The sequence below is a fragment of the Rutilus rutilus genome (genome assembly GCF_951802725.1).
Source record: "Rutilus rutilus genome assembly, chromosome: 7".
Taxonomy (NCBI): domain Eukaryota; kingdom Metazoa; phylum Chordata; class Actinopteri; order Cypriniformes; family Leuciscidae; genus Rutilus; species Rutilus rutilus.
In genome coordinates, this window is record NC_140221.1 from 16,502,089 (window position 1) to 16,525,821 (window position 23,733).

A 23,733-nucleotide genomic window follows, 5' to 3' on the forward strand; every position below is an offset into this window, starting at 1 on the left:
TGAAGAGGATTTTTGGATCATCTCAAATCATAGTGGAGAAAATGATCACCAGTTTTGACACAAACGTGGAGTTCATGCAGCACAAGTGCTGCTGTCAATAAAGCAAAAAAAGACAAACCAAACACTAAGAAATTGTGACTGACTTAAAATTTGACTCAGATTGTTAGCTAATAATGTATTTCGTAATAAAAATATTGAATTGCAAAATAAAAGCTTTCACTGGTCTCAGGCTGTTTATGGAAACGAGAACCCAAAGAGAACCCTTAGCCCTCGCGATCTCTGAGACCAACTTTCCTGATGTAATGGCGTTTTGACTGTCAGGTAGAAGTCTGCTGTGGAGACCCTTCTGAAACTTAAAATGACAAGTGGGACAACTTACGGTCTTGTGGACTTAACAGAAACAAGCACGTGGAGGCCATTGTAAGACCACAAGACCCCACGTGCACATGAAGTGTGTGGCATTTGGAACAGGGCCAATGTAGTTATTGTTGATATAACAACAACTAGATGTTAAACTATTATGAGTTATGACATGGGAAATCAAATTTGCCTTGATCTTTTGACATAAGCGCTCTTTGTACCATTAAAACATCCTCATTATAAACCAAGCATTTATTTAATCAAGCTCCAAAAATGGTCCATTTGGATATTGCGAGATCTGTGATGTCATTTGCATATGCCTGCTTCCAGAACAAGACATTGACGAATAGTTTTACATCATCGGCCCCGCACACTGGAGTTAAATCACGAAAGCCTAACATTAGCCTACACTGGATGTGAGTGTCGCATCAAAAGCCAGACCAAAAAAGTAGAGAAATAAAACGTAATCATATCACTCCAATCTTAGCTTCTCTTCACTGGCTTCCTGTCTTTTTTAGAATTCAATTCAAAATTTGATTGAATTTGAAAATTGTTTTTAAAGCTCGTAACAGGCAAGCTCCATCTTACATTTCTCATCTTATTTATTTGAATTCAGCTCCTAAGTCCCTTAGGACTGCCAAAAAGCTCTCCTACACGTCCCACGAAAGGTGACAGAGCCTTTGCAGTTGCTGCTCCACGGTTATGGAATCAGCTGCCACCTGCCATTAAGAGTGCTCCTTCTATTTCTGTTTTTAAATCTAGACTTTAGACACACCTTTGCTCTTTAGCCTTTCCTGATTATTAATTTATGGATTAGTAACTGTTATCTTTGTTAACTATTTTATTTTAATGCATTTTATGATTGTTTGTATAGCACTTTGGTCAGTGTAAGCTGAATTTAAATGTGCTCTATAAATAAAATTGACTTACTTACTTACTAATAAGTAAATAATTCATGTAAATTACGTTTTTTCTCCATACAGTATGTATTTGTTTTAGGTGCAAAAAACTATATTAACATTATAAGTGTACCTCAAGGAACATAAGTAACTCTGGGAAATATTCTCAAGGTAATTGATAAAAAAGCTAAATAAATAAAATAAAATAAAATATAAATCTAAGATGAAAGAGTAAAAATATGTTTAGCCTTGGCAACTAACTGAAATAATGTTTACTAACTACTAAAAATTAACTTAATCTAAACATAAATAAATATACATAACAAAATGAGTAAAACGTACACTAAAATTAAAATGAAAACTGAAAATGTAAAAATAAAAGCCAATTCAAAATATTAATAAATACTAAAATAGTTAATAAACTAGATGTACCGCATGGCGGTACAAAATATGACCGCCGCTCAGGCCTGCACTGGCTTTCCACAAAAATAAATGACGTGGAGCAATTTGGCTGTATTGCGTGTTTATGTATATACCTAAAAAAAGTAGTAGTATGTGCATGTCTGTCTGTGTGTGTGTGTGTGTCTGTGTGTGTGTGTGTCTGTGCGTGTATGTATGCGTGCGTACATGTGTGTGCGCGTGTGTTTGTGTGTGTGTGTCTGTGCATGTGGATTTGTATGTGTGTGTATGGGTGTGTGTGTCTGTGCGTGTGGATGTCAATGTGTGTGCATGCTTGTATTCCTGCATGTGTGTGTGTGACAGTATCATCCTAAACCAGCAACCCTTCGCTCAACACCACCATCTACAGGCCGATGAGTGTACAGTCACTAAATGTGCACACAAATGAATTTATTTTATACCCCCCCATGGATGAAATTCTACGAAACTTAGCATACCCCCAGAGGATGTCAAGTTAATCATACACATGAAATATGGTGCAGTTCTGAACATCTCAACTGAAGATAGGGGCGATTAAAGCAGAATAATATTGCATTTTCATTTTTTATGGGCGCAAATCACAAATGAGTGATTATGGGCTAGGTTGATGTGGGCCCTTAAGACCAACATACCATAAAAATTTCTTCATCCTCGGTGCCATGGTTCAGGTAGTTATTTAGGAAAAACTGCATTTTTTGGGTTTGGGGGGGCCCAGCGCGGGGGGGGGGGGAGTGGCCCCCGGGGACCAAACGAAATTTTTCCGTAAAAGTCTAGTGGGGCTACATGCCCACCAAATTTCATGTTCCCCGGTGTTTCGGTGTCCCTGGTATCGTTGACGAAAAATTCAGTAGATGACAAAAAAAAAAAAAAAAAAAAAACTTTGACAATCCCTATATGACCGCTTTCGCTAGCTATGCTAGCGGCGGTCATAATAATAATAAAATAACATGGGAAGCCAAAGTAACCTCCTCAATAATCTGAATAAAAGAATATGAGTGCAAAAATAATATGCTACAGATAAAACCTGAACATTTATAATCATCACAATCATTTACAAAATCAACCATAATTGCAGTGGGTGGTGGCTGGTGTCTTCTTTAAACTCCCACTGGGAGATTTCAATTAAGTGCAATTCTTTATATGTTCCCTCTCATCAGAGAGCCAAAAGCCCTCGATCCCATAGAACTGCTTCCAAATGAGGCCTTGTGCTCATGAATACTGCTCAGACAAACAATGGTGATTAATTAACACTGTCGAAATAGCTAACAGATGAGCTGGGCTTTTCTGCTGTTTGTTTAGTGAGACTGTGTGTACTTATGTGTACTGTATTTCTGTAATGTGTTGGTAATAGACAATGTGACTGATTCAGCTGTGATTGAGTAAAATTACACAGCACAGAATCTATTAATTATGTAAATGTAAAACAAAAGAAAAGATATCACAAATCTCAAGCACACATCATGAGATGATATTATTAAGTTGATACTAACCGCGGGCGCACTTGAATGACATCTACTCATTATGTTAATAAAAAGGGTAATACTTATCTCAGATAATAAAAAAAAAAAAAAGAGGAGCGAGAGAGAAGAAAAGTAAAGACATGGTAATTTTGTTGCCTTTCTTATACAGAGAACTCATCTTTCTCTCTATGCTTTGTTCAGACAACGTCTGTTGTGGCTGAGGAGCAGGACAACTTCATTTGCACACGATGGTCATGTGTAGCACTCGCAGAATACAGATGAGCTCTCCAGGCCACGGATAAGGAGAACCGTTCTATGAGTGCGAGCAGTCTTCATTTTCTAGCGACATGCAATTTGTCCGGCGCCGTGGCAGGCACCACTCATGAGAGAGACTAGTGTGTGCCACCGTCCTCTCCAGAAATGAACAGTGATAGAGCAATGAAGTCACGACCAGAGGAATGATGTGATTCACCCTGTGAGGCTGTTGCAGCCAAGGAGAACAACAACGCAATTGTACATGCCCTCCTTTTTTTGGCATTTGCTGCACCTGCTACAAATATTTAACGTGAATTAGAGTAGTGTTAAGGCAAACAGACTTATACATCTTATCACTCTAATCAAGTTAAAGCAGATGTGCGTCATTTTCTCTGAGTTGGACCTATAACTGGCCTCTGTGTTGAGCGCTTGCACTGAAAGAAAAGTGCAGGTGACGTATATTTAATCCTTCAAATATCTGACGAATTGTGTTGTGCACTTGGACCGGCAGATGAAGAATGTAGCATGATGTAAATGTGCTTTAGAGTTAGTACACCCAATTTTTTTTATTCTGTCATCATTTACTCAGCCTCATTGTTTAAAACCTGTAGGCTATATGATTTTGGTTAATCCATTTTTGTCCTTTTGTCCCTCCATTGAGAGTAACCAAACTTAGAAGATCTAAAAAAGGTCCTAAAAGCATCACAAACTGAATACATATGAATCGAGTGGTTTAATCGAAGTCAAAGACAGATAATTAGGCTTTTATTTACATCTAAACAATGAACATTTTCACATATGGCACACCACGACACACCACGGAAGCTCAAACGTGCGAGAACCAATGAGGTTTGCTCTAGCACATGACTCATGCACAAGCTTTTGTATTACCATTACCACATGTGATGGGCTCTATGTATGTGTGTTTAAATGTGAATAAAAGCCTAAAGTAATTCTGTTCATTAAACTGCTCAGTTCATACTGATTCGTTTTACAATGCCTTTACAACATTTTTAGATCTTCTAAATTTTGGCTACCTGGACTTTCAATGGAGGAACAGAAAGTCCTGAGTTTGGAATGACATGAGGATGAGAAAATGATGACGGAATTGACATTTTTTGTGAGAACTACCACTTTAAGAGTGACTTTGTAAGCAAGAACATCCCATATAAATAAAACTGTGAAAACAACAGCAGTGATGATGCTATAAACTGCATAAACTGCAGTGCAACAACAGAGTAGCAAAGATAGCAGGACATCTTGCATAGTGCGGCTCATACTCACATCAGCCCCCAGAGACGGCTGCAGGTCAGATTCTGCTGTAGGACTCAGGTCCTGCCTCATTACCCAGATGGGTTCTTTGGGCTCGTCTGGCGTGTAGGGCGAGCGGACCGTCCTTGTCTTCACCTCCTCTATTGCCTCTTTGATGTCCTTAATAGCCAGTGAGATTGCATCTCTCTTTTCACGACTGCTCCTCACGACTGGAGCTATCTCTTCTGAGGGACTTCTGGGGGGCTGCTCTCCCCCCTCTCCTTCAGTTATTGGCTCTGGGGGTTTGATTTCATCCATTTGACCATGGGACTCTGACTTGGTCCAGTCTTCTTCATCACCGTCCTTGTCCAGGCCCATGGCGACACGCTCCAGGCTTTGTGAGCTCAGACTCTCCTTCACCTCTGCCACAATCTGGTCAATGTCCTCATCCTGCTCGCAGCTGTCGACTCGGGGATACGGGGCAAACTCTGCTTCCTTTTCAGGGCTGTCAGACTCTCCGTCAGATCGCTCGTCGTAGTGGTGGAGCCTGGACCCAACCGCCTCCTGTTGCTCGTACAATTCACGCTCGAAGAGTCTGAACTCTGCCCTACGCTGTTGTGGAGTCTGTCCCTCAGCTTTGGTCGAGGGGCCGTCCGTGATCTCCTCGTAAACGTGCTCCTGAAGGGTGTATTCAGTATAAGGCTCAGAGTATGGCTCTGGATCTTCTGTTGCTCCAACTTCACGGGCCTCTCCTTCTCCGGTGGGACTGCGGTACATGGGTTGAGTGTAAACATAATTGGAGTAGTTGGGGTTTAGCGTCTCTGCATCATGGGGCCTCTCGGCATTAGGCAGGGGCTCTCGAGGTAGGGGCGGTGGCTGAGGTGGGTATTGGGGTTGGAGGTAAGCTGGACCACCGTGCTGTTGCTCTGACTCTGCACTCTCGGTGTACTCCTCAGCTTCAGGGCGCAGTGGGATGCCATATGTGCTTTCGTCTTCGGGCTCCGCTTCAAGAACCATGACTGCATCCCCCTCTGCCCGGTCCGTGTGGTTGTGGAAGCCACTCTCGGTGCTGGCGGATCGGGCCAAAGCGCTGCCACCATCTCCCTCGTCTTCCTCAGCTTCCTCTGGCTCTCTGGCTGGCGTCATGGCTTGCGTAGGAGAGATGAGATGCTGTTGATGTTCCAGCCTGTGCTGTTCGGTTCTCTCTGCATCTCTCTGCTGCCTCTCCCGCTGTCGCTGTCTCTGTTGCTGTGCCCGAAGTCGGGCCTCGTTGTCTCCCTGTCTGCGGTAGCGTGTCACTGCAGGTCGTGGTATGGGCTGCTGAACAGGTTGCTGCTCGGTATCACCATCTTCCGCTGGCCTCCTCGTGGCACGTGTGCGGTTCGTCCCTCCGTTTGATCCCTCGTACCTGCGGTAGCGCGGGGCCCCCTGCTGTTGGGACTGGTAGTGGTTATTCTCCGTACCATGGTTGCTGTGGTGGTTGCGGGAGCGACCGGAGCGGGAGCTGCCATCTCCGTTGTCGTGGCGTCTACGGTGGGATGAGGGGGGCTGTTGGCCCTCGGGGCCTCTACGCTCCAGGTCTGCCTCAGCCGCCTCTCTCAACTCCTGGCCGTGTGGCGCCTCCTGGTGGCTCATGATTGGAAGAGGGGAAGGTCTACACACAGAGCATTACTTCTCCCAGCAGGGCTCCACTCAAGCACGGCCTGCAGAAAAAATGAACAAAAAACAGATATAAACCTTAAAACAGCAACAACTCAGTAAGAAAGATCATTGAAGAAGTGCACACAGTAGTTTTCCCTTAGGTACATATAAATAAATGAATAGTACTGTTGTATTATTTATTTTTTTTTCATTTAAAAAGAAAAAGCATAAAAAAGATGAGAACATAAAAAATATAAAATAATGACTAAATAAAATTGTTAAACAAATTAAAGCACTTGTTAAGGTACTTGTTAAACAAATTAAAAGTGTAATTTTGGCTGAATAATCTGTCTGTATGAAGGCATACAGAAGGCTCCAGTCATATCAGATGCCAAATACAAAATGCCACTAAAGCATCAGTATGCTTGGGGTACATGCCTGGGCTTTAAAATAAAACTAACTTTAGCTGGAAAATAACTTTATTAAAGAACCGCTATAAAGCCAAAACAATCTCTGTTACCTTAAATTATACGTTTATCTCTGTAAAGCTGCTTTGAAACAATCTACATTGTTAAAAGCGCTATATAAATGAAGATGACTTGACTTGACCATTACATTCTATAAAGTTTTCCAATAAGAATTAAGACTAATTCACCTACAATCTCTGACCAATTACTAGGGGGAAAAATCCATCATTAGCCTTTGTTGTAGCTGATGTTTTATTCATAGTGACATTTGCTATACAGCCACATATTGAGATCAGCTGCCTCTGTATTTGATGTACAAAGATTATGGTTGGTTATATATTATTCACACATGCTTCAATCAGTAAAGGCCTAAATTTAGTCAAAATCTCTGAAACTGTAGCAATTATGTACAGCAGCAGAAGCATCTCTGTCTGTGTTTACTGAGAGCTTTATCACCACGCAACAGCTAGAAATGCAAAGAGCAGTAGAAACCCCCCAAGCCTCCACTTTCGTTCCTCTTATAACTCTCATCAACATCAGCTGAGTCGGGATGTACAACAAAACAAGCTGAATAACATAACACAATCATTTTAATGAGAGAACTTGCATTCAAACCCCTGTCAAGCTATCTGACCAGTCATGTTTACACATTAACCTCTTCACTTTTTTCAATGTCGGAATGAGCTCCTGAGGGCAATCTTGTGCATTTGGTACAAGTGAAAGACAGCACTATTAGACTCGACTACATGTGACCTACTTCTGCAGTTGATGCCAGGAAAGTGGGTGATACACTACCATGAACAAAAGAAGAGGTTCTCAAAATAGGGATGAACAACTGAAAAATATGTATTTTAATATGCATCAGAGATGTATCTCTCGCCTGTATGTGCGGTGCAAGAAATTATTAAGAAATCTCACCATTTTGAATTTAAAAACATGCTATCATTTCTCGTGATTCATGTAATTCATAACCGAATGTGACAAGAGAAGAAACTTTTGCGTTTTTGACATATTGTGCATATGTGTGGGGAATGTGTGCATATTTTAAAATGTTATTTGCAAATTGTCTAAAATGATTACTTAATAACTGCAAACAACATATTTTAACATTCTTACTTCTTTATTCCCTTAACCCCCTTTTAATCCTTTAATTATTTAGTTATTTTAAAAATAACAACAACCATCGTTAGGTGTGCCCTCCCCCCAAGCACAAGAGTGAAACTCCACCTATGTTTTTGTCCAGATGTCTTCATTAAATACCAAACTTTTGACATTTTTGGAGCATCATGATGGGTGACATTTTGCAGCAGACTTCCATCTGGAAAAAGACAAGGCTGAAAAGCAGCTGTGATCAATCAACACAAACAATTAGCCACACTTTAATTTGTTTCCTGACAGCTTACTGGAATGAGCAACAGTGTCTTTAAACCTTAGACCGATGGGGAGGAAGAGTGAGTGATAGAAATATGCGGCAGCATACGGCCTACTTAAACATGAGTCACCGCTGCAAACATGACATCTGTTTCCATGCATGGCGATGTACGGCATGTTGTTAGAGATATCATGTCAGAAAGAAGTCACGGTACTCGTGTTCCTGTAAGGTGTGATCAAAAGTGATGGTGCGCATACCGAACCCATCAGAAAGCAGCAGTAATTGGTGTAGACTTGAGAAGGTGACAGAATACCAGAGGAAAGAAAATGACAGTGAGCCTCCTCCTGACTTCAGTTCACATGAACTAAATCCTGGAGGAAAACATGTACAAAATCCTGAGGGCAAACCACACTGATGATCATGATGAGTCAGAGGACCAAAAAAATACCTGCAAATACAGGTATACACAATAGGGTAAGATTTTCATTTGATATATTAATTATTAAAATTTATCTGAAAACAAGTCCTGTTATCGTACACAATTTTGCTTCTCCTGTAAATAAATCGTTTTAAATATTTATTTATTTTTACTGGAAAATAATGTGTGGGAAAAATATATATTTAAATTATTTTAAAAACATTTATAATATTTATTATAAATACATATATAGAAATAGAATATAGAAAAAATTTTTTTTTACAGCAATTTGCTTCTTTACATTGTTTTAAAGATATATGGATTGACTTAAATAAACTGAATTAATTTTAAGTATATTTTCTGAAGTGATTTGCAGTGATTTGCTTCTAAAGTAAATGTTAAGATTTTTTTTAAACTGGAAAACCGGACAGAACACAACAGAAAATAACAATCTGCCAATGGTTTAAGAAAAATTCAAGTAAATGTATACTGTTTTTTACTGGAAAACCAGACATTAATACTGTTTCAGGAAATGACAATTTGCCAATGAGGTTAGAAAAATACATGTATAATTTTTGATTAATTTAGTTTAAAATATATTTTCTGAAATATACATACACGATTTTGCTTGTCAAATAACTGCATGTTGTTTTAAGGAAGTTGACATTTTTTGATAAATGAAAATAAGACTGATAAATACTGTTTCATAAGATTATTTTTGGCAGTATGCAGAGGAAGCGGCAGCTCCAGTTGCTGAGGTGAATCCCCCTCCCCGGCCCGATTAGGATGGTATGTTCAAAGACTTCCAACTCCTACCCTCTCTAAGCAACTGAGCCACCCAGAATCCTTCATGGAGACATCCCCATATGAGAGATTCTTGGCATGGGTGAGTCAGGCAAATCAATCAACATTGGACTGACAGACCTAACAATGTGATCCCAGAGGGATGATTGTTTACCATTATTGATTTTGCACACACAACATCTCAGAGGTTAACTCCTTCCTTTCCAGTAGCCCACAGCAGATGGGCTCCATTGAATTGCTAGTTGACAAAATATGTTTAGAGCATCAATAGAACTTCAGTCTGAGACTAAATGCTCACATTTTGCAGCCTTTTTTCCTACCAGTGCGATTGAATTTTATTAGAGGTTGCACTGGTGCTACAACCAATTTGACTAACTGATAAGCTCTGCCATATCTGTTGCATATGAGAAACATTAAATGTGCCAAAAGCGGAATGAAACAGCGCTACTTGTTTGACCGCGCCGCATGGACCATTTATCAGCTTGATAAAGCTGCGATGACATTCTCAAAAGCATTGATGCGGAAAACAGGAGAAAGACTATGCCAAAATAGCACATTAATAGTTTTTAAGATACAGTATACTGTATGTACATGAATTGTACTTCGAACGTTATCTGTAATGTTTATGGTCTTTTTCAGGCAGGATAAGCGATATATGGAAATCGTTAAGAAGCACACTGTGTCTACATCACACTTCAGACACAGGTTACTGAACTAACACAAAATAGATTTCTTTATGTAGCCCACGTAATTATGCAGGACATATATCTGAGATTATTAATTTAACCAATGTTAAAGTGGTTATCTTTACAGCTTCGAAATACATACTGTTAACGAAAACACTGTTGAATCATTTGCAGTTACAATTGCGTGATATCTCTGCACCCAAGTAGCAGTGCTTCGCCTAAGCAGCAGTGCTTCGCCTGTGCTTCCCCCTAATATAGTCCCAAGTCAATATCTGCCTAGGAAATCGCCTAGTGTTAATCTGCATCGCTATTTGTACTTGTTGTGAATACGCAGGCCACAAGAAGTAATTAGGTGGGTTTAAAAAACATTTTTTTTGCACTTTTACTCAGGACATGCTAGCTGGCAACAAAGGATTCCATTCATTGTGCTAAGCTAAGCTAGCGCCGACCCTGTCAAACTAAAACAACGCATGCACTGAGACAAAAATGCATTTGCCCACCTATCTAAATGTAGGAAAGAAGGTGAATAAGCCCTATTTCAAAAAACGGTGGAGTGTTCCTTTAAGAGTGTGATGTGTAGCAACAATTTTCAGTTATCAAACACTGCGATTAAGCCTTAATATGCTAATGCTAATGAATCAGTAAATAAAAAATAATAGCTGTTTGGTCTTGTCAATAGCTCCAATGAATGAAAATGCTGTGAAAAACAGCTGCAGACTCTACAACTACTGTCTCTACTCATTCATTCCTGTTGAGGAAAGAGCAAAATGCCCACATATCTCCATCAAAGAACAAACATACAGAGCTTTACAGAGCTAAGACGTGTTCTTGCCAAAACTTCAAGATATTATGCAAATGAGTATTTGAAAATAACCCTGAGAAGGTAATATCAGCCGTACGAGCAGCGTGGGCTGAAACCAGCATGACTGTGAAAGCTCACCTGAGCTACAAAGAGACAAGGAGAAGACTGCCTAAAAATGTGCTGAAGGTCACTGATGAAAGTAGAGGAGTTGGCTAAAGCTGGGCCAGCTGACAAAAAGGACTGCTGATACGGAGGAACACCATGCCATTTTCAACCATCACTCTTCTCTCTCTTTCTTTCTCACACACACACACATAGGGTTCTCACACATCGAGTCTTCAGTATGTGTAAGGAGCAGGTTTAATCAGGGGTTGTTCACAGCTCTCTCTCCCACACAGTTCCCAGTGGAGGTCTCACTCAGTGGCTTACCCACAAGGACAAATCAGCATGGAGTCTACTGCTGCTCTCAGAAAACATGATGAGATGAACCATGTGTTAAGATTTCAGAAAATCGCATTTTTAATTAGTGTCGTTGTTTTGTGTAGCAGTCTAAACATCCTTATAAGAAGAGAAATTGAGTAGAAGAGACTAGAGAAGATATTCAACATGAAATCTAAATTGACAATTTAAGCTTTTTTTGAAATTTTGCAATGTTAATTATAAGTTATTATCTATGCACAATCTGCACATCATTATTATTATTTTAATTAATGTGCCCTTGTAATCTTTAATCAAAATAATTTCCCCTTCGCAAAAGCAACTCTTCTCTGATGACATGTTCACTGGTGCAAGGCTGAGACAATAAACCCTCCAGCAACCAGTCACTCACATGCGATTGCAGCAATTAGCAAACAACAACGATCCAATCAATTTCCGACAAAAACAAGTTCCACCCTAAATTTTTCTTGTTAAAGAAAAAAATTCACTCAAATATTTCACAATAGGGAAGAAAAGTCTTCCTTTTTATGAAGACTTTAAAGCCTATTTTTAGAGAATGCACTGCTGTCTGTTTTTGTTTTGTTGCATTGGCAATTTTTTTTCTACTTGTTTTGAAAGGATAGTAAAAAAAAAAAAAAAAATTGTTCTAAGTAGGGTTGTCACAGTTCTAAAAGTGCAGTCGGTACCAATACCAGTCAAATTTCATGGTTAAAATATGGGTACCATAGCAAATATTATTGTGAATATTTTGTATTAATATTTTTTTATTTACCTATTTGAAAATGAAATGCAAATAAATACATACATTAAATAATACATTACATCATTAGTATGTAACCTTCAAATATTTTTCAGTTAAATAAAAATTATAAGGTATGTTAGTTTCAATGTGTTTTTGTTTGGTTAGTTTGTTTCCATGGTTACTGATTGTGTTAAAGCACGTGTCTCTAGTTCTGTTGATTAGCTTTCATGTGTATGTAGATGAATATCAGATGTCGTCACCAACGTCTCCTCACTGATGTCACTCACTTCTAAAACTTGTCTGCCGCCATCTTGAGTACCTGATTCACGTCAGTCGCAAAGGAACTAGCTAGCTATGCCTTCAATGTGTTGGGTGCAACAATAAAAAAGGAGACCCCAAAATATCCTTTTACAGGACGAAAAAAGACGCCGTAATTTGCGGGTGGGACATGTCCCCACCATTTTTGAAACATCTCGCGGCACGAATGTACCAATACAAATAAACAAAACATCTCCAGTTAACTAGCAGAGCATTCATTTAGTTCGTTTGTTAAATAAGAGGCGATCTAGCGCTGAAATGTGTTGTTTCTGAAATCAAGTGATCAAAGTGCTCGTTGCCGCTGCGATCAGTGGCGCGGATACTGTGTTTGTTTGTGGCTCGCGCACAGTCTTCACTCGGACGCGCGCTTCAATGTGGAGAGACTCTCTAACTGCACACAAACGTGTCCCTGCCTGATATACAACCACTGATAAACATAATCGGTTTTGATGAGAAAAAAACAAAAAACTATATGAGTGCGGATTAGAACCCAGAACCTCTGACACGCTTGGCAAAAGTTCTGCCCCGGGCCTGGACCATTTACATACACGCTTAAAATAGTCGGATCAACATATAATATCATTGAATGCCAGGATTGGTAGTTCGGTAACAGCGGACAGAGGCTGGAAGTACGCATCAGGTATCGCGTAGGGATCACACCCTAACGATATTATTTTTTGAAAGTAGCGTTTCTTTTCATGGCAGTCGAGGTGTGAAATGTTATCTTTCGTAGCCATTTACTGTATCCGTACGAAGCTGTAAATAGTAGCAAGCTAGCTAGTTAATGCTTGTCAGTACCATAGACAGTACTCGGTAGGTACTCAAGATGGCGGCAGTCAACTGGAAAAAGAGCAGATGACGTAAGAGGTCACGTGACTGATAGGCCCTCAGTTTGTTCAGTTATTTGTCTTGTGTTTTAATGCCATGTGTATCTCCTGTGATCATATTCGTAGTGGATTACCTTAGTTTTGTTGGCTAAAAGTTTGATGACACCAGTTTGAAGACCATCTATTTGGTCAGCACGCAAGGCTGCCAGTGGGTGGGCTTGCCAGAGATGGGGAATCTCAGAGAGTAGGTCCTCACCTGTTTTGAGTCTGTGATGGGTTCCACAGACCCAAAGCCAATGCCAGCCAAGGACCCATAGCCAATGCTCGCCCCAAAGCCAATGCCCACTACAGAGCCCAAGCCTGTAGCCATATCCATCCCAGTGGAGTTATTAGAGAAGCTGGATGATGAAAAGTAGCTTATAGACAGGGATTCGGCAGAGACTGTTCCAACCCACAATCCTCTTCCTCCTCTGGTGGTCCAGTCTGGCTAGATGGATGTCCTGGTCCCACCTGAAGTCCTCCATCCTCCACTGGTCCCATCCAACCTTCAGTTTCCTTCATTGCCGCTGGTTGCACTTAGGACCAATGCTGTGTTTGAAATAGCCCCCTATACCCTCATTCACTATTCCCTACATTACTCCACTAATATAGTGACATATATACGAATATATAAACGAGTGAGTGAATTTGCTGAGTGCGCTGGAAGGGCTGCCGCTTTTGCATAGTTTGTGCTTGCTGTTTAATAATCATTTGAAACATAGCAAACTGGCAGCTCCAGTAATAATGAAAATATTTATCTTGAACTCTGCCTTGGAAACTAGCATGTATAAACAGTAATTTAACAATTTAATAATCAATTAAAAGGGAATTTATACCAGTATGAATGATTCAGCTGTGGGTGCCATTTTCTGGTCAGATGCAGGAATTCATTCAACGCGTGACTCTCACAATGCATTACGAGTATTCTCTAGCCGTTGAGCGTACATCAGATGTACACTCGTTATTGCGGTGCATTGTGGGATTGAATGAGTGCACTCAATGACGTCCACTATGGTTTAGGACACCACTACAAATGGCTGTCCCATCAAATAGTGCCCTATTTAAGGGTATAGGGGGCGATTTCGGACACAGCCCAAGCCTCCTTCGTAACTGATGCTCCCACTCTCTCCACCTCTGCCAATCTCATCCAGTTCCTAGCCTCCGCTGGCTCTTTTCAGATCCTCCTTCAGCGGCTCTGTTCGACTGCTCGGATCAGCATTGGGCTTCTCGGCCTCAAGCTCCGCCTTGGTGTGGTGATCCCCTGGCTCCACCTCGGGCCTCCGAACCTGTTGCTCCACCTCAGCCTGTCAACCAGTCGGCTTCGCCTTGGCTCCTCCCTCCTGGTCCTTGGGGAACATTTAGTTCTTGGAAGACCGCCCTGGTGGCTAGTTCCTATAACTGAGTTGATAACTACCTGGTGTGAAAGCCCCTTATACAGAAGAAAACATGTTTTAAGTGGCTTGTGTAACAATACTGCAGCATGTGTGTTTTTCCTCCAAACGATATCTCTGTGTAACAAATGAGGAGGTGGAAACTGATGAGTTAATCTTTTTAGAAAGATTTATGGTTGCAGACCTATCTAAGGATGGTTAGACAAACTCAGCAGACACGCTCACTCATACACTCCCACAGTGGAGTGGATCCTCTCCTGTATGTAAAGCTGGCAGGGAGTGTGGGTCAGGCCGCCTGTGAATAAAGACACGCTGCTGTTTGACTGCAAACAAACACTACAATTCATTAGAGCCTGCAGCGGAAAGGGCAGGGAATGAACCATTACCTCAAGATCACTGACATGACTCACCAGCTTACAGACAAATCCTACTATCAAACCTGGTCAAAACTGGATAAAGACCAGTTTTAAGATACGTTTTTTTTTTAAGAAAGGTAGAGTACGTTAATATGGCACTATTTGGAAGATAATACAAGCAAGGATTAAAAAAAAATGAATTTATAACTATATATGAAGAGTTAAGATGCAAGCCAACTTAAATGACAAATAATAGGTAATTTGCATTGCCATTTAAGTAAAATTATTGAAATTATCATTCTAGAAGAAAATTTCAGATGGCACTTAGATGCATCTGAACTCTTCATATAGTTATAAGCGTAACCCTAACGTACAGTAAATAATTATAAAGTTGCTTTAAATGTACATTTTATTTTTATATAAATACAAACCACTCTGACTGACGCCATTTGTTTTCTTTCAACCGACTGACAAAATATGTACAGAATTGTGGCATATCATAGGCAGCAATAGATACACCTATGCTATGGAGGCATCATAAATTGGATTTGGAGGTTCTAGGCAGCATTTTATGCGTTTCAGACAGTCATGAAGCATGCGAATCTAAGACTTTACAATGAGTCACAGCTGCAGCAGTCTCCTCTACAGACACAAAGACTGTGACTCAAACAGCAGCTCAATGACAACCGTCAAAACAGTCTCTGTGTGGCTCCTCAAAGCTGGAAGTGAATTAGCAGTGTAATTCAAACGAACAAAAAACGAGTGTGACTCTGAATCAGCTTGATGTATTTTCATACACACAATGAGCTCATGTCAACACCAACACAAAACCAGTGCAATTATTTCCGTCAGTTGTTTCTGATCGAGAAGTCTCTTCCAAATGCCTGATTGCACGCACACGAAAACAGTAAAAAAACTCAAATACACACACAGAGCGCATAGCCAGTTTGAGCGAATCATTCTTCTAACAAGATTATGCACTGCCAGATTTAACTGCCAGGACAGTGACAGACGTAGTAAAGGGGCGGTGGTTCGATCGAGTGCGTGAGAGAGAGAGAGAGACGCACAATAGCCTTCTAAGTGCTCCTGTCAATGACAGACTGTGTTTGGGTGGGACATTCCATTAAGGGTCAAACAAGACCATTAAAACCAGTCAAACTCCACCCACTGATTTACTGATTCAGGCTTATTGAAGCACACTCCACTGGACACATTGACAGATGGTGTCACACTATGACAGAAAGCAGACTCAGCTGAATCGACAATGCCGTGAACAGAATCCACTGTAATATCGCTGCGACAGCTACAAGAGGCCATACAAAACAATGTCACGTGATTATCCGTGATTTATTTTATAAATCACAATTACAGTACATTGTAAAAAACTCAAAGTAGTGAATAAAATAAAGATTATTGAAGAACGTTTTACAAGAAAAAACTATTTCAGTCTTTCTACAGTACCTCAAAATTGGATGTATAATTGAATGTGTTTCTTGGTAAATATTTATTCCTAAATCCTAAACCTTTTGTTCAGTGTAGTCAACTGTACTTCATTCCACCCGGATTTACCAGGAAATCTAGGAAGGAAACAATGGTTTCAGACTGACTTCTAAGGCAGCATAACGTCACATCTGATGATCTAGGACAAATTCAAGCTTTAGAGACATCCATGTCAATATTTAATTACTAGAATGTTTATTTCTTGGTATAAAGTTTAAAAACAAAACAAAACAACAACAGCATTTATAAATTAATCTGCTCTGACAGATGCCATTTTTATTCTCCTAACTACAGCTGAACTGCATACTGTTGTGTATTACTCCACCCTGGTTTCCCTCAAGGAAGGTTTATGAAAATGACACGGTTCTCCTTCATTTCGAACGGTGTCTTGGGAAGCTTTGAGAAAAGACATAAATGAAGACACATTAGCATACCTCTCTATTATGGCCAATCAATGGTATGGATCTACGGTCTACCCTCCCCCTACCCACTCACATCTGCCTGCGGCAAATCAAGTCTGACCTGTGACTCACTGTAACTGGATCAGCCAATAAAAACCCTCGTAGCAACTGAAATAATTATATTTGTCAGAATAATGAGGAACGATACAGTCACTCAGTAGGTCAAGGACATTCAGTCCAGCCGTGACGATTCCTACAGAACTGCTGCAGAATTTAAACAGGATACTAACAACAGTATTTAAAATAATAAAATGAAATAAAATAACCTTCACCATTCCTTATTGTTGAATTTACTGGCTTAATCAGTGATTTATAAGAGGTGTGAAGAAAATGGTCTAAAAATGTCTCTGTATGCCAAGAACATGCCTTGCTAATTAGTTTAACTTTTGGTGAGCTACATGGTAAAGCCTTGTTAATCCAGCCTTCAATATAAAATGTGTCTCTATAGCAAAATATAGCCTCCAGGACATCAGTACTGTTATTCTCTTTCAACAGGACCTATTGCAAGACTGGAAGTGATTTTGTATGCATCTTCCTCCAGCATGACTGCTGTCCTCATGTGTTTGTGCCATTCTGTTCATTATCTACACATCACTTCCACTACACCCTTCTTCAGGACACATTGTATTTCAAACAGGACATGACTCCTAAGATATCAAGGGCAGATCGATCTGATGTAAAAGGTGAACAAACTCTTAGATGATGTAATAGTATCATATCGACTGACATGCAAGAGGAAGATTACAGTATCTGTGAGAAAGAACGGCACTAATGAAAACGTCACACTTACCAGTGTAGTTTTGCATGTGCAGCTGAATTTCACAATACTAATCCAACACAGTGGTGACCGAAAATAGTTCACTTTTCAATGCTTCTTCATAGTCTCTCCTTGTCCACTAAATGCAGTGGAATCTCAGATGACTCCAGTTATCTAATTTAATGTCAAACTTCAGACTCCACCAAACAGGCCTTGTAGAAGTGAATGTTATTCACATATCTACCATCTTAAGATTAGATACCAAAAAAAAAAGAAGACAATTCGGACATTATTTATCACCAAATTTTGCAGTGAAACACACACACACACACACACACACACACACACACGCACACGCACACACATGCACACACACACACGCACAAAGATATTTAGGAAAATGTGCCGGTCGCTCTTTTCCAAGCGATTCCAATGAATGGGAACTGAAGCTTTCAAGTTTAAAAAATGATGCAAAAATATCATAAAAAAATAGTCCAAATTACTCTTTGCACTATATTCAAAAAGACGTCTGAAACCACCATATCTCATAAGTTTATAAATTATAATATATGTTTAGAATTTTAAAAAAATATTTCACTGAAGCAGCAAAAGTCATATAGGTTTGGAACATGGAGGTGAGTAAATGATGACAGAATTGTAATTTTTGGATGAATTAAACATTTCCACCTTTTATTCAATAAATAAGATATAAAATACTTTAAGCATTTGAAAATCCAGCCTGTGAAGAACTCTATCAAAGTTAAATCAAGAGCATGCCCCTTAAAATGTTCATTGAGAATTCAGGAAACATTTCACATTGAGGAAAAAAGGAACAAATAAACAAACAAACAAACCATGAATCAATGACAGAAAAGCCTGAAGTAAAGAGCTATTGGATTGCCCCATGAAAGCTGATGTAAGGGTTTTATATAGTGACAACAACAACCCCATTATGACAATGGTGCAGTCCATGCCTACTGCTTCTTCCTCTTTTCATTATTTATAATACGCAAAGCACAGCTGTTGCAATGACAACAAATATTACCCAACCTTTTGCGCTTGAAGCAGAATGAATATCACAAGGATTGCCGGAAGATAAGAGACAAATCCAGCTGCAATCTGATAGAGCAGATTAATTTAAGGCTGCAAGAAATATTTCAATGAAAAAGTTTAAATGCATGTCTGTGCTGAAATCATTCACAGCCTGGCTCTTTAACAGCTGCATGTATTACGGTTTAAACCATGTATACAAAATGAATATGCCTGTGTTGGAATTTAAGAAAGTATTCCCATAAACGGTGTATAAAGACATTCAACAATACATTTTAGTCAATCACTTTTGAGTATATTTTGAGTGAGATACGAGAATGTCCAAAGGGTGTGATAGAAAGAGCAACGCAGAGATCTTGAGGGATAAAAAAAGAGAGGTTGAGATATTGGAGCTTTGTCAAATATATGACAAAATGAGACACTTACCTCCCAGGCTCATCGATCTCCTATGGGTGAAGCAGGGCCAGTACAAGAGTAAAGAGGGACGTCGAGGTTGCCGAGTTAGGGGCCTTGCAGTCGATCCTAATAATCAGGGTCGGAGCTCAGGATCAGGACGCTGGGGATGGGGAAAAACGGCTCAGCTCCAGATGGGTGAAGAGTCAGACAGTGCCAAACATTTCACTGCAAATACAGAAACAGAGTAAAAATGTTAAATACAGATATTTATGTTTTTCTTCTTCTTCGCTTTAGTCATAAATGTAACACATTTTTAGCATAAACCTCACAAAATTTCATTGTAGTTAAAATATGAACTTAATAAAAGATATATTCTCTGAAAAAAAAAAAGCCTCACCTTAAACAATTTAGCTTCTCAAATATATTTATATTAAATATTTGTTTAGATATATTTTTACTAGACAAAATAAAATACAGATGCAGTTTAATTTTCATAAGACCTTTTATGCCCGGTTTCACAGACAAGGCTTAAACCTAGTCCCAGACTAAAATTTATGTTTGAGCTGTTTTAACTGAAAGCAACTTGCACAGACATATCTTAAAGGGGTGGTATAATGCCCTTTTCACAAGATGTAATGAGTGTGTATGTGAAGTTTTAGCTCAAAATACCCCACAGATATTTTTATATAGCATGTTAAAATTGTCACATTTTGAGGGTGAGGAAAAACATTTTTCCAAATCATTTGTGTCTGTCCCTTTAAATGCAAATGAGCTGCTGCTCAAGGCACAGAGGGCGGAGTTCCAACAGCTTGCTCTCACACAGACATGCATTGAAAATTTCAAAAACGTTTAGCCTTTTATGTTCAAACCGGATTCAGACAAAGATGGAGAGACTCAAGAAGAAGTGACAACATGTAGAATGCAACAGGCCGTTTCTGAATGGTTAGTTGATGAATTTATGTAGCTTATGTGTAGTTATCTTCTAGTCATTGATCACATGATAATCTATAAATCGCATTCCTGGGGGTGGGTTTATGTAAATTCTAGGGTTGGTGATGTCACTAACCCTGGAGGAATGTCGTGTAGTCCCAACCAGCCGTTTGTTGTATTCCTTAAAAAGCAATTTCTTTAAAAGAAAATATCTCCCTTTGCTTTGAACTTTGAGCGTTGTAACTTAGCAGATGTTGTTTATGCTCAAACAGCAACATTACACACTAATTAAAGTTAGAAAAGTGAAATCATAATCAACCACCCCTTTAAAATATTTCAGTGCTACTGTTTTTTTTTTTTCTAAGGCACATCAAATATATATCTATAAAACAAGTAATAAAAACTCAGTGAGTGTTTTAGCGCAATTTTCTCACGTCATGGGATCACAACAGAGAAAATAAGTTGCTCGAGAATTTAACTTTCTCTTGAAATTCAAATGAACTTTCTGAAATCACATCAGCAATGGATAATAAAAAAGGCACAATCACTTGACTAGTTGAACATCATTTTTTTTTATTAGCTCATTATTTTTTACATCTTGTGTTCACTCAATATCCTCGATTTTCTCTGTATCAGCTTCCTTTTCTGCTTTGTCCTCTTCAGATTCTTCCTTCTTTTCTGCTTGACTATTGGCTTGTGACTTTGTAAACTCTTCTTCTGCTTTCGAGATATTTGCCAAAACATCCTCTGAAAGCCACGAGTCATCGTAGAAATCAGATACGCCTGATGAGGAAGCCGTTGGTGTGGATGTCGCCATCTTTTGTCGCTTTGCTGAACGTTCTTCCATTTATTTTGCAACAACCTCTTGTCGTTTTCTCATATATTCTTGCTCCTTCTCCAAATCTTGATCGATACCTTCATTGATTTCTTGCCGTAATTCAGTGGAATTAATTGTGCTCATGACTCTTGTGAATACCTTCCTTACGTATTTCTGTGGAACAATAGTTTTATAGGTGAAAAGGCAATATTTTTCTTATTTCCCTTCATATAAAGTTTTAATTAATTTTTGAAGCATAAAGGAAATATTTTTGATCAATTCTTTTTTTCTAATATTATTGTAAATTTTAGAAGCTATCGATTGCAATTTGTTTCAACTCGATAGCTATTATGGTTGCCGAGAAATTTGCAAAAAACTGAATTTTTTTCTGGAATTTCCAGGAAATCCAAAATCTTTCCTGGATTTTTTTTTGTGCGTTCCCGAGATTAGACCTTCCTTAACATAATGCCGAAAACCCGAAGTCTCTAGGTGGTCTGGTTGAGGAGTAGATAGAAGTGCAAGATTGGTGCGCACACACAGAACAGAACAGAAATCATGAGTTGTTAATCGCAATTTTGTCCAGTGGAAAATTGCGCTAAAAACTACATAAAAGGTCCTAATTTAACTAATGCCTACTCCTGGCTTAAAGGGTTAGTTCACCCAAAAATGAAAATGCTGTCAGTAATTACTCACCCTCATGTTGTTCCAACCCCGTAAGGCTTTTGTTCATCTTCGGAACACAAATTAAGACAATATATATTAAAATATAATAAAAGTATTCTCGTCGCTTGATAAACTGATGTTTTTATTAACTTTTCTGGACCGGCAGATGCAATTACCTAGCAGCCTATGAAGGAGTGAGCCAGCTCTCAGATTTCATCAAAAATATCTTAATTTGTGTTCCGAAGATGAACGAAAGTCTTACGGGGTTGGAACAACATGAGTAATTACTGACAGAATTTTCATTTTTGGTCTGTGAAACCAGGCCTCAAACAATTTTGCATCAGTCAGGATGAGAGAAAAAAGATGGTGTGTGATGCTTTCTGCCAGGATACTAGGGTATTCTGGGTGGTTGCCAGGGAGTGGCTATGCTGTTGGTGTCATGAGTAATTTTAAATGTGTTGCTAGCATGTTTTGAGTGATTGCTAGGCAGTTATTTAATAACCCTTGTCAAAAGAGTCCAACCACAAGACCCTATATTTGGCTTGGGTCAGTCTATTGGATTTTATCATCTGCCTGGTGAAAGTCTGATCTTTCAGATTAGCAACACAATTCGAGCAATTACTCATGCCTGTTGCACAAACGGTGCAGGATTGTTGGGTTAGGAGTTTTAAAAACCTAAGCATTAGCAATTGATGCTTGCTTTAGCTCAACACTCAAAGCCCTAATATAGCAAAGCAAATTTGCACTGCAACTCCTCCTTTATTAATGATGCATAAGGTGGTCACGAAGTAAAACGGAAAAACATTTTAAATTCAGTATCAGCTGCGAATCTCGGTCATGAAAACTGCAAAGCTGAACGGACGGGACGGATCTACATTTAAACCCACAGCCACACCAAACTGTCAAGGCAATTAAGAATACTGGAGATATAGGAGGAATCCTTCAGACAGCTGTTTGACACAGTGTAAGATTCACTGCCCCTAAATCTTGCTTTAGCTTATGGTACTTTAAGAATGGTCACAACATTATCGAAAAGATAAATAAGGGTATTAAAACTATTTTTAATATGTGTATAAGTGGGCATTTCATTTCAGATTTAAAAAAAGAAATTGCAGTAGAAACATTAGAAAGCAGTCACTTTGAAAGGTTGACCAATTTTTGTTTTACGATATTCATATTTTTTTCCAATCAAGTCTATCAATACATACACCCAATCAATGCCAATATATAATATAAAAAACATATTATAATATTTTTTTTTTTCAGTCAGGTCTATCAATACATACACCCATCAATGCTATAATATAACATAATATAATATATCATTAAAATATTAACATATTATAAAACATTAAAAAAAATTGCTCTATACTGATCATCCCACTATACAAAAACACGACTGCTAATCCTATTATTATTTTCACTGTGGGGTCATGCAGGGGGTGAAACGGCATGGCTCGTGATTGTTTGAGCCCCGCAAGGAAGTCACTGAGGCCTTGAGGAAGCCACTTCACCCCAGGCTGCTTTAAGGGGTTTTGTCCCTGTAACAAGAGCACTGGAAGTCGCTTTGGATTAAAGCATCTCATAAATGACAACATGCTGGTTAAGTGAACGCAATAAAACATGGCATATATTCTGACTAGAGTTAACTGACTATAAAGACAATGACTTTCAAAATTAAACCCACCCTAGGATATGTTCACTGGCGTAAAAATATGCATCTGGGCATATGCATCCTTCTCATGTTTTATACACACTCAAATATAGCCTTTCTGCTGCTGAATGTTACACACATTCATCCAGCAAATAGTCCTCCTTCTAGGCTACTGCCAGTATCTAGGCCACAGGCTCCATCATATCTGTCCTGAGCTGACAGTGGCAGTTAAATTTGTGTTATGTGAAAGCCTCTCCCAGGACTTTTTCATTCACCAGTTAACAGCACTTCTTCTACCCCGGGGTGTGCGATCGCGTGCGTGCACGTATGTGTGTGCATGAATGATGGACGCGTTTATGCTCCCTTTCACTATCTGTTCATGTCCAGCACTGTGATTTGGGGAATTGTGCCCCATCACTTCACCCAGCCACCAGGCAGTCTCGTTTCCAGCCAGAAAAAGAAAATCCTAGAGATAATGACACATTCAGGATGGAAATTGTTTTCTTCTCATTTTATCTACTGAACAAGACAGAAGTAATTT

General features: G+C 39.2%; 1 protein-coding gene across 4 annotated transcripts in view; it reads right to left on the reverse strand.

Moving 5' to 3' along the window:
* apba1a (amyloid beta (A4) precursor protein-binding, family A, member 1a) overlaps nt 1–23,733 on the reverse strand; it is a 58,766-nt gene that overhangs the window by 16,795 nt on the left and 18,238 nt on the right. For all 4 annotated transcript variants that reach the window (XM_084415211.1, XM_084415214.1, XM_084415213.1 and 1 more), the window contains exons 2-3: nt 19,159–19,353; nt 4,697–6,366 (exon numbers count right to left, since the gene is read on the reverse strand). In XM_084415211.1, the coding sequence (XP_084271337.1) occupies nt 4,697–6,298 (1,602 nt within the window). In that variant the 5' untranslated portion in view covers nt 6,299–6,366; nt 19,159–19,353. The remainder of the gene's footprint in view (nt 1–4,696; nt 6,367–19,158; nt 19,354–23,733) is intronic.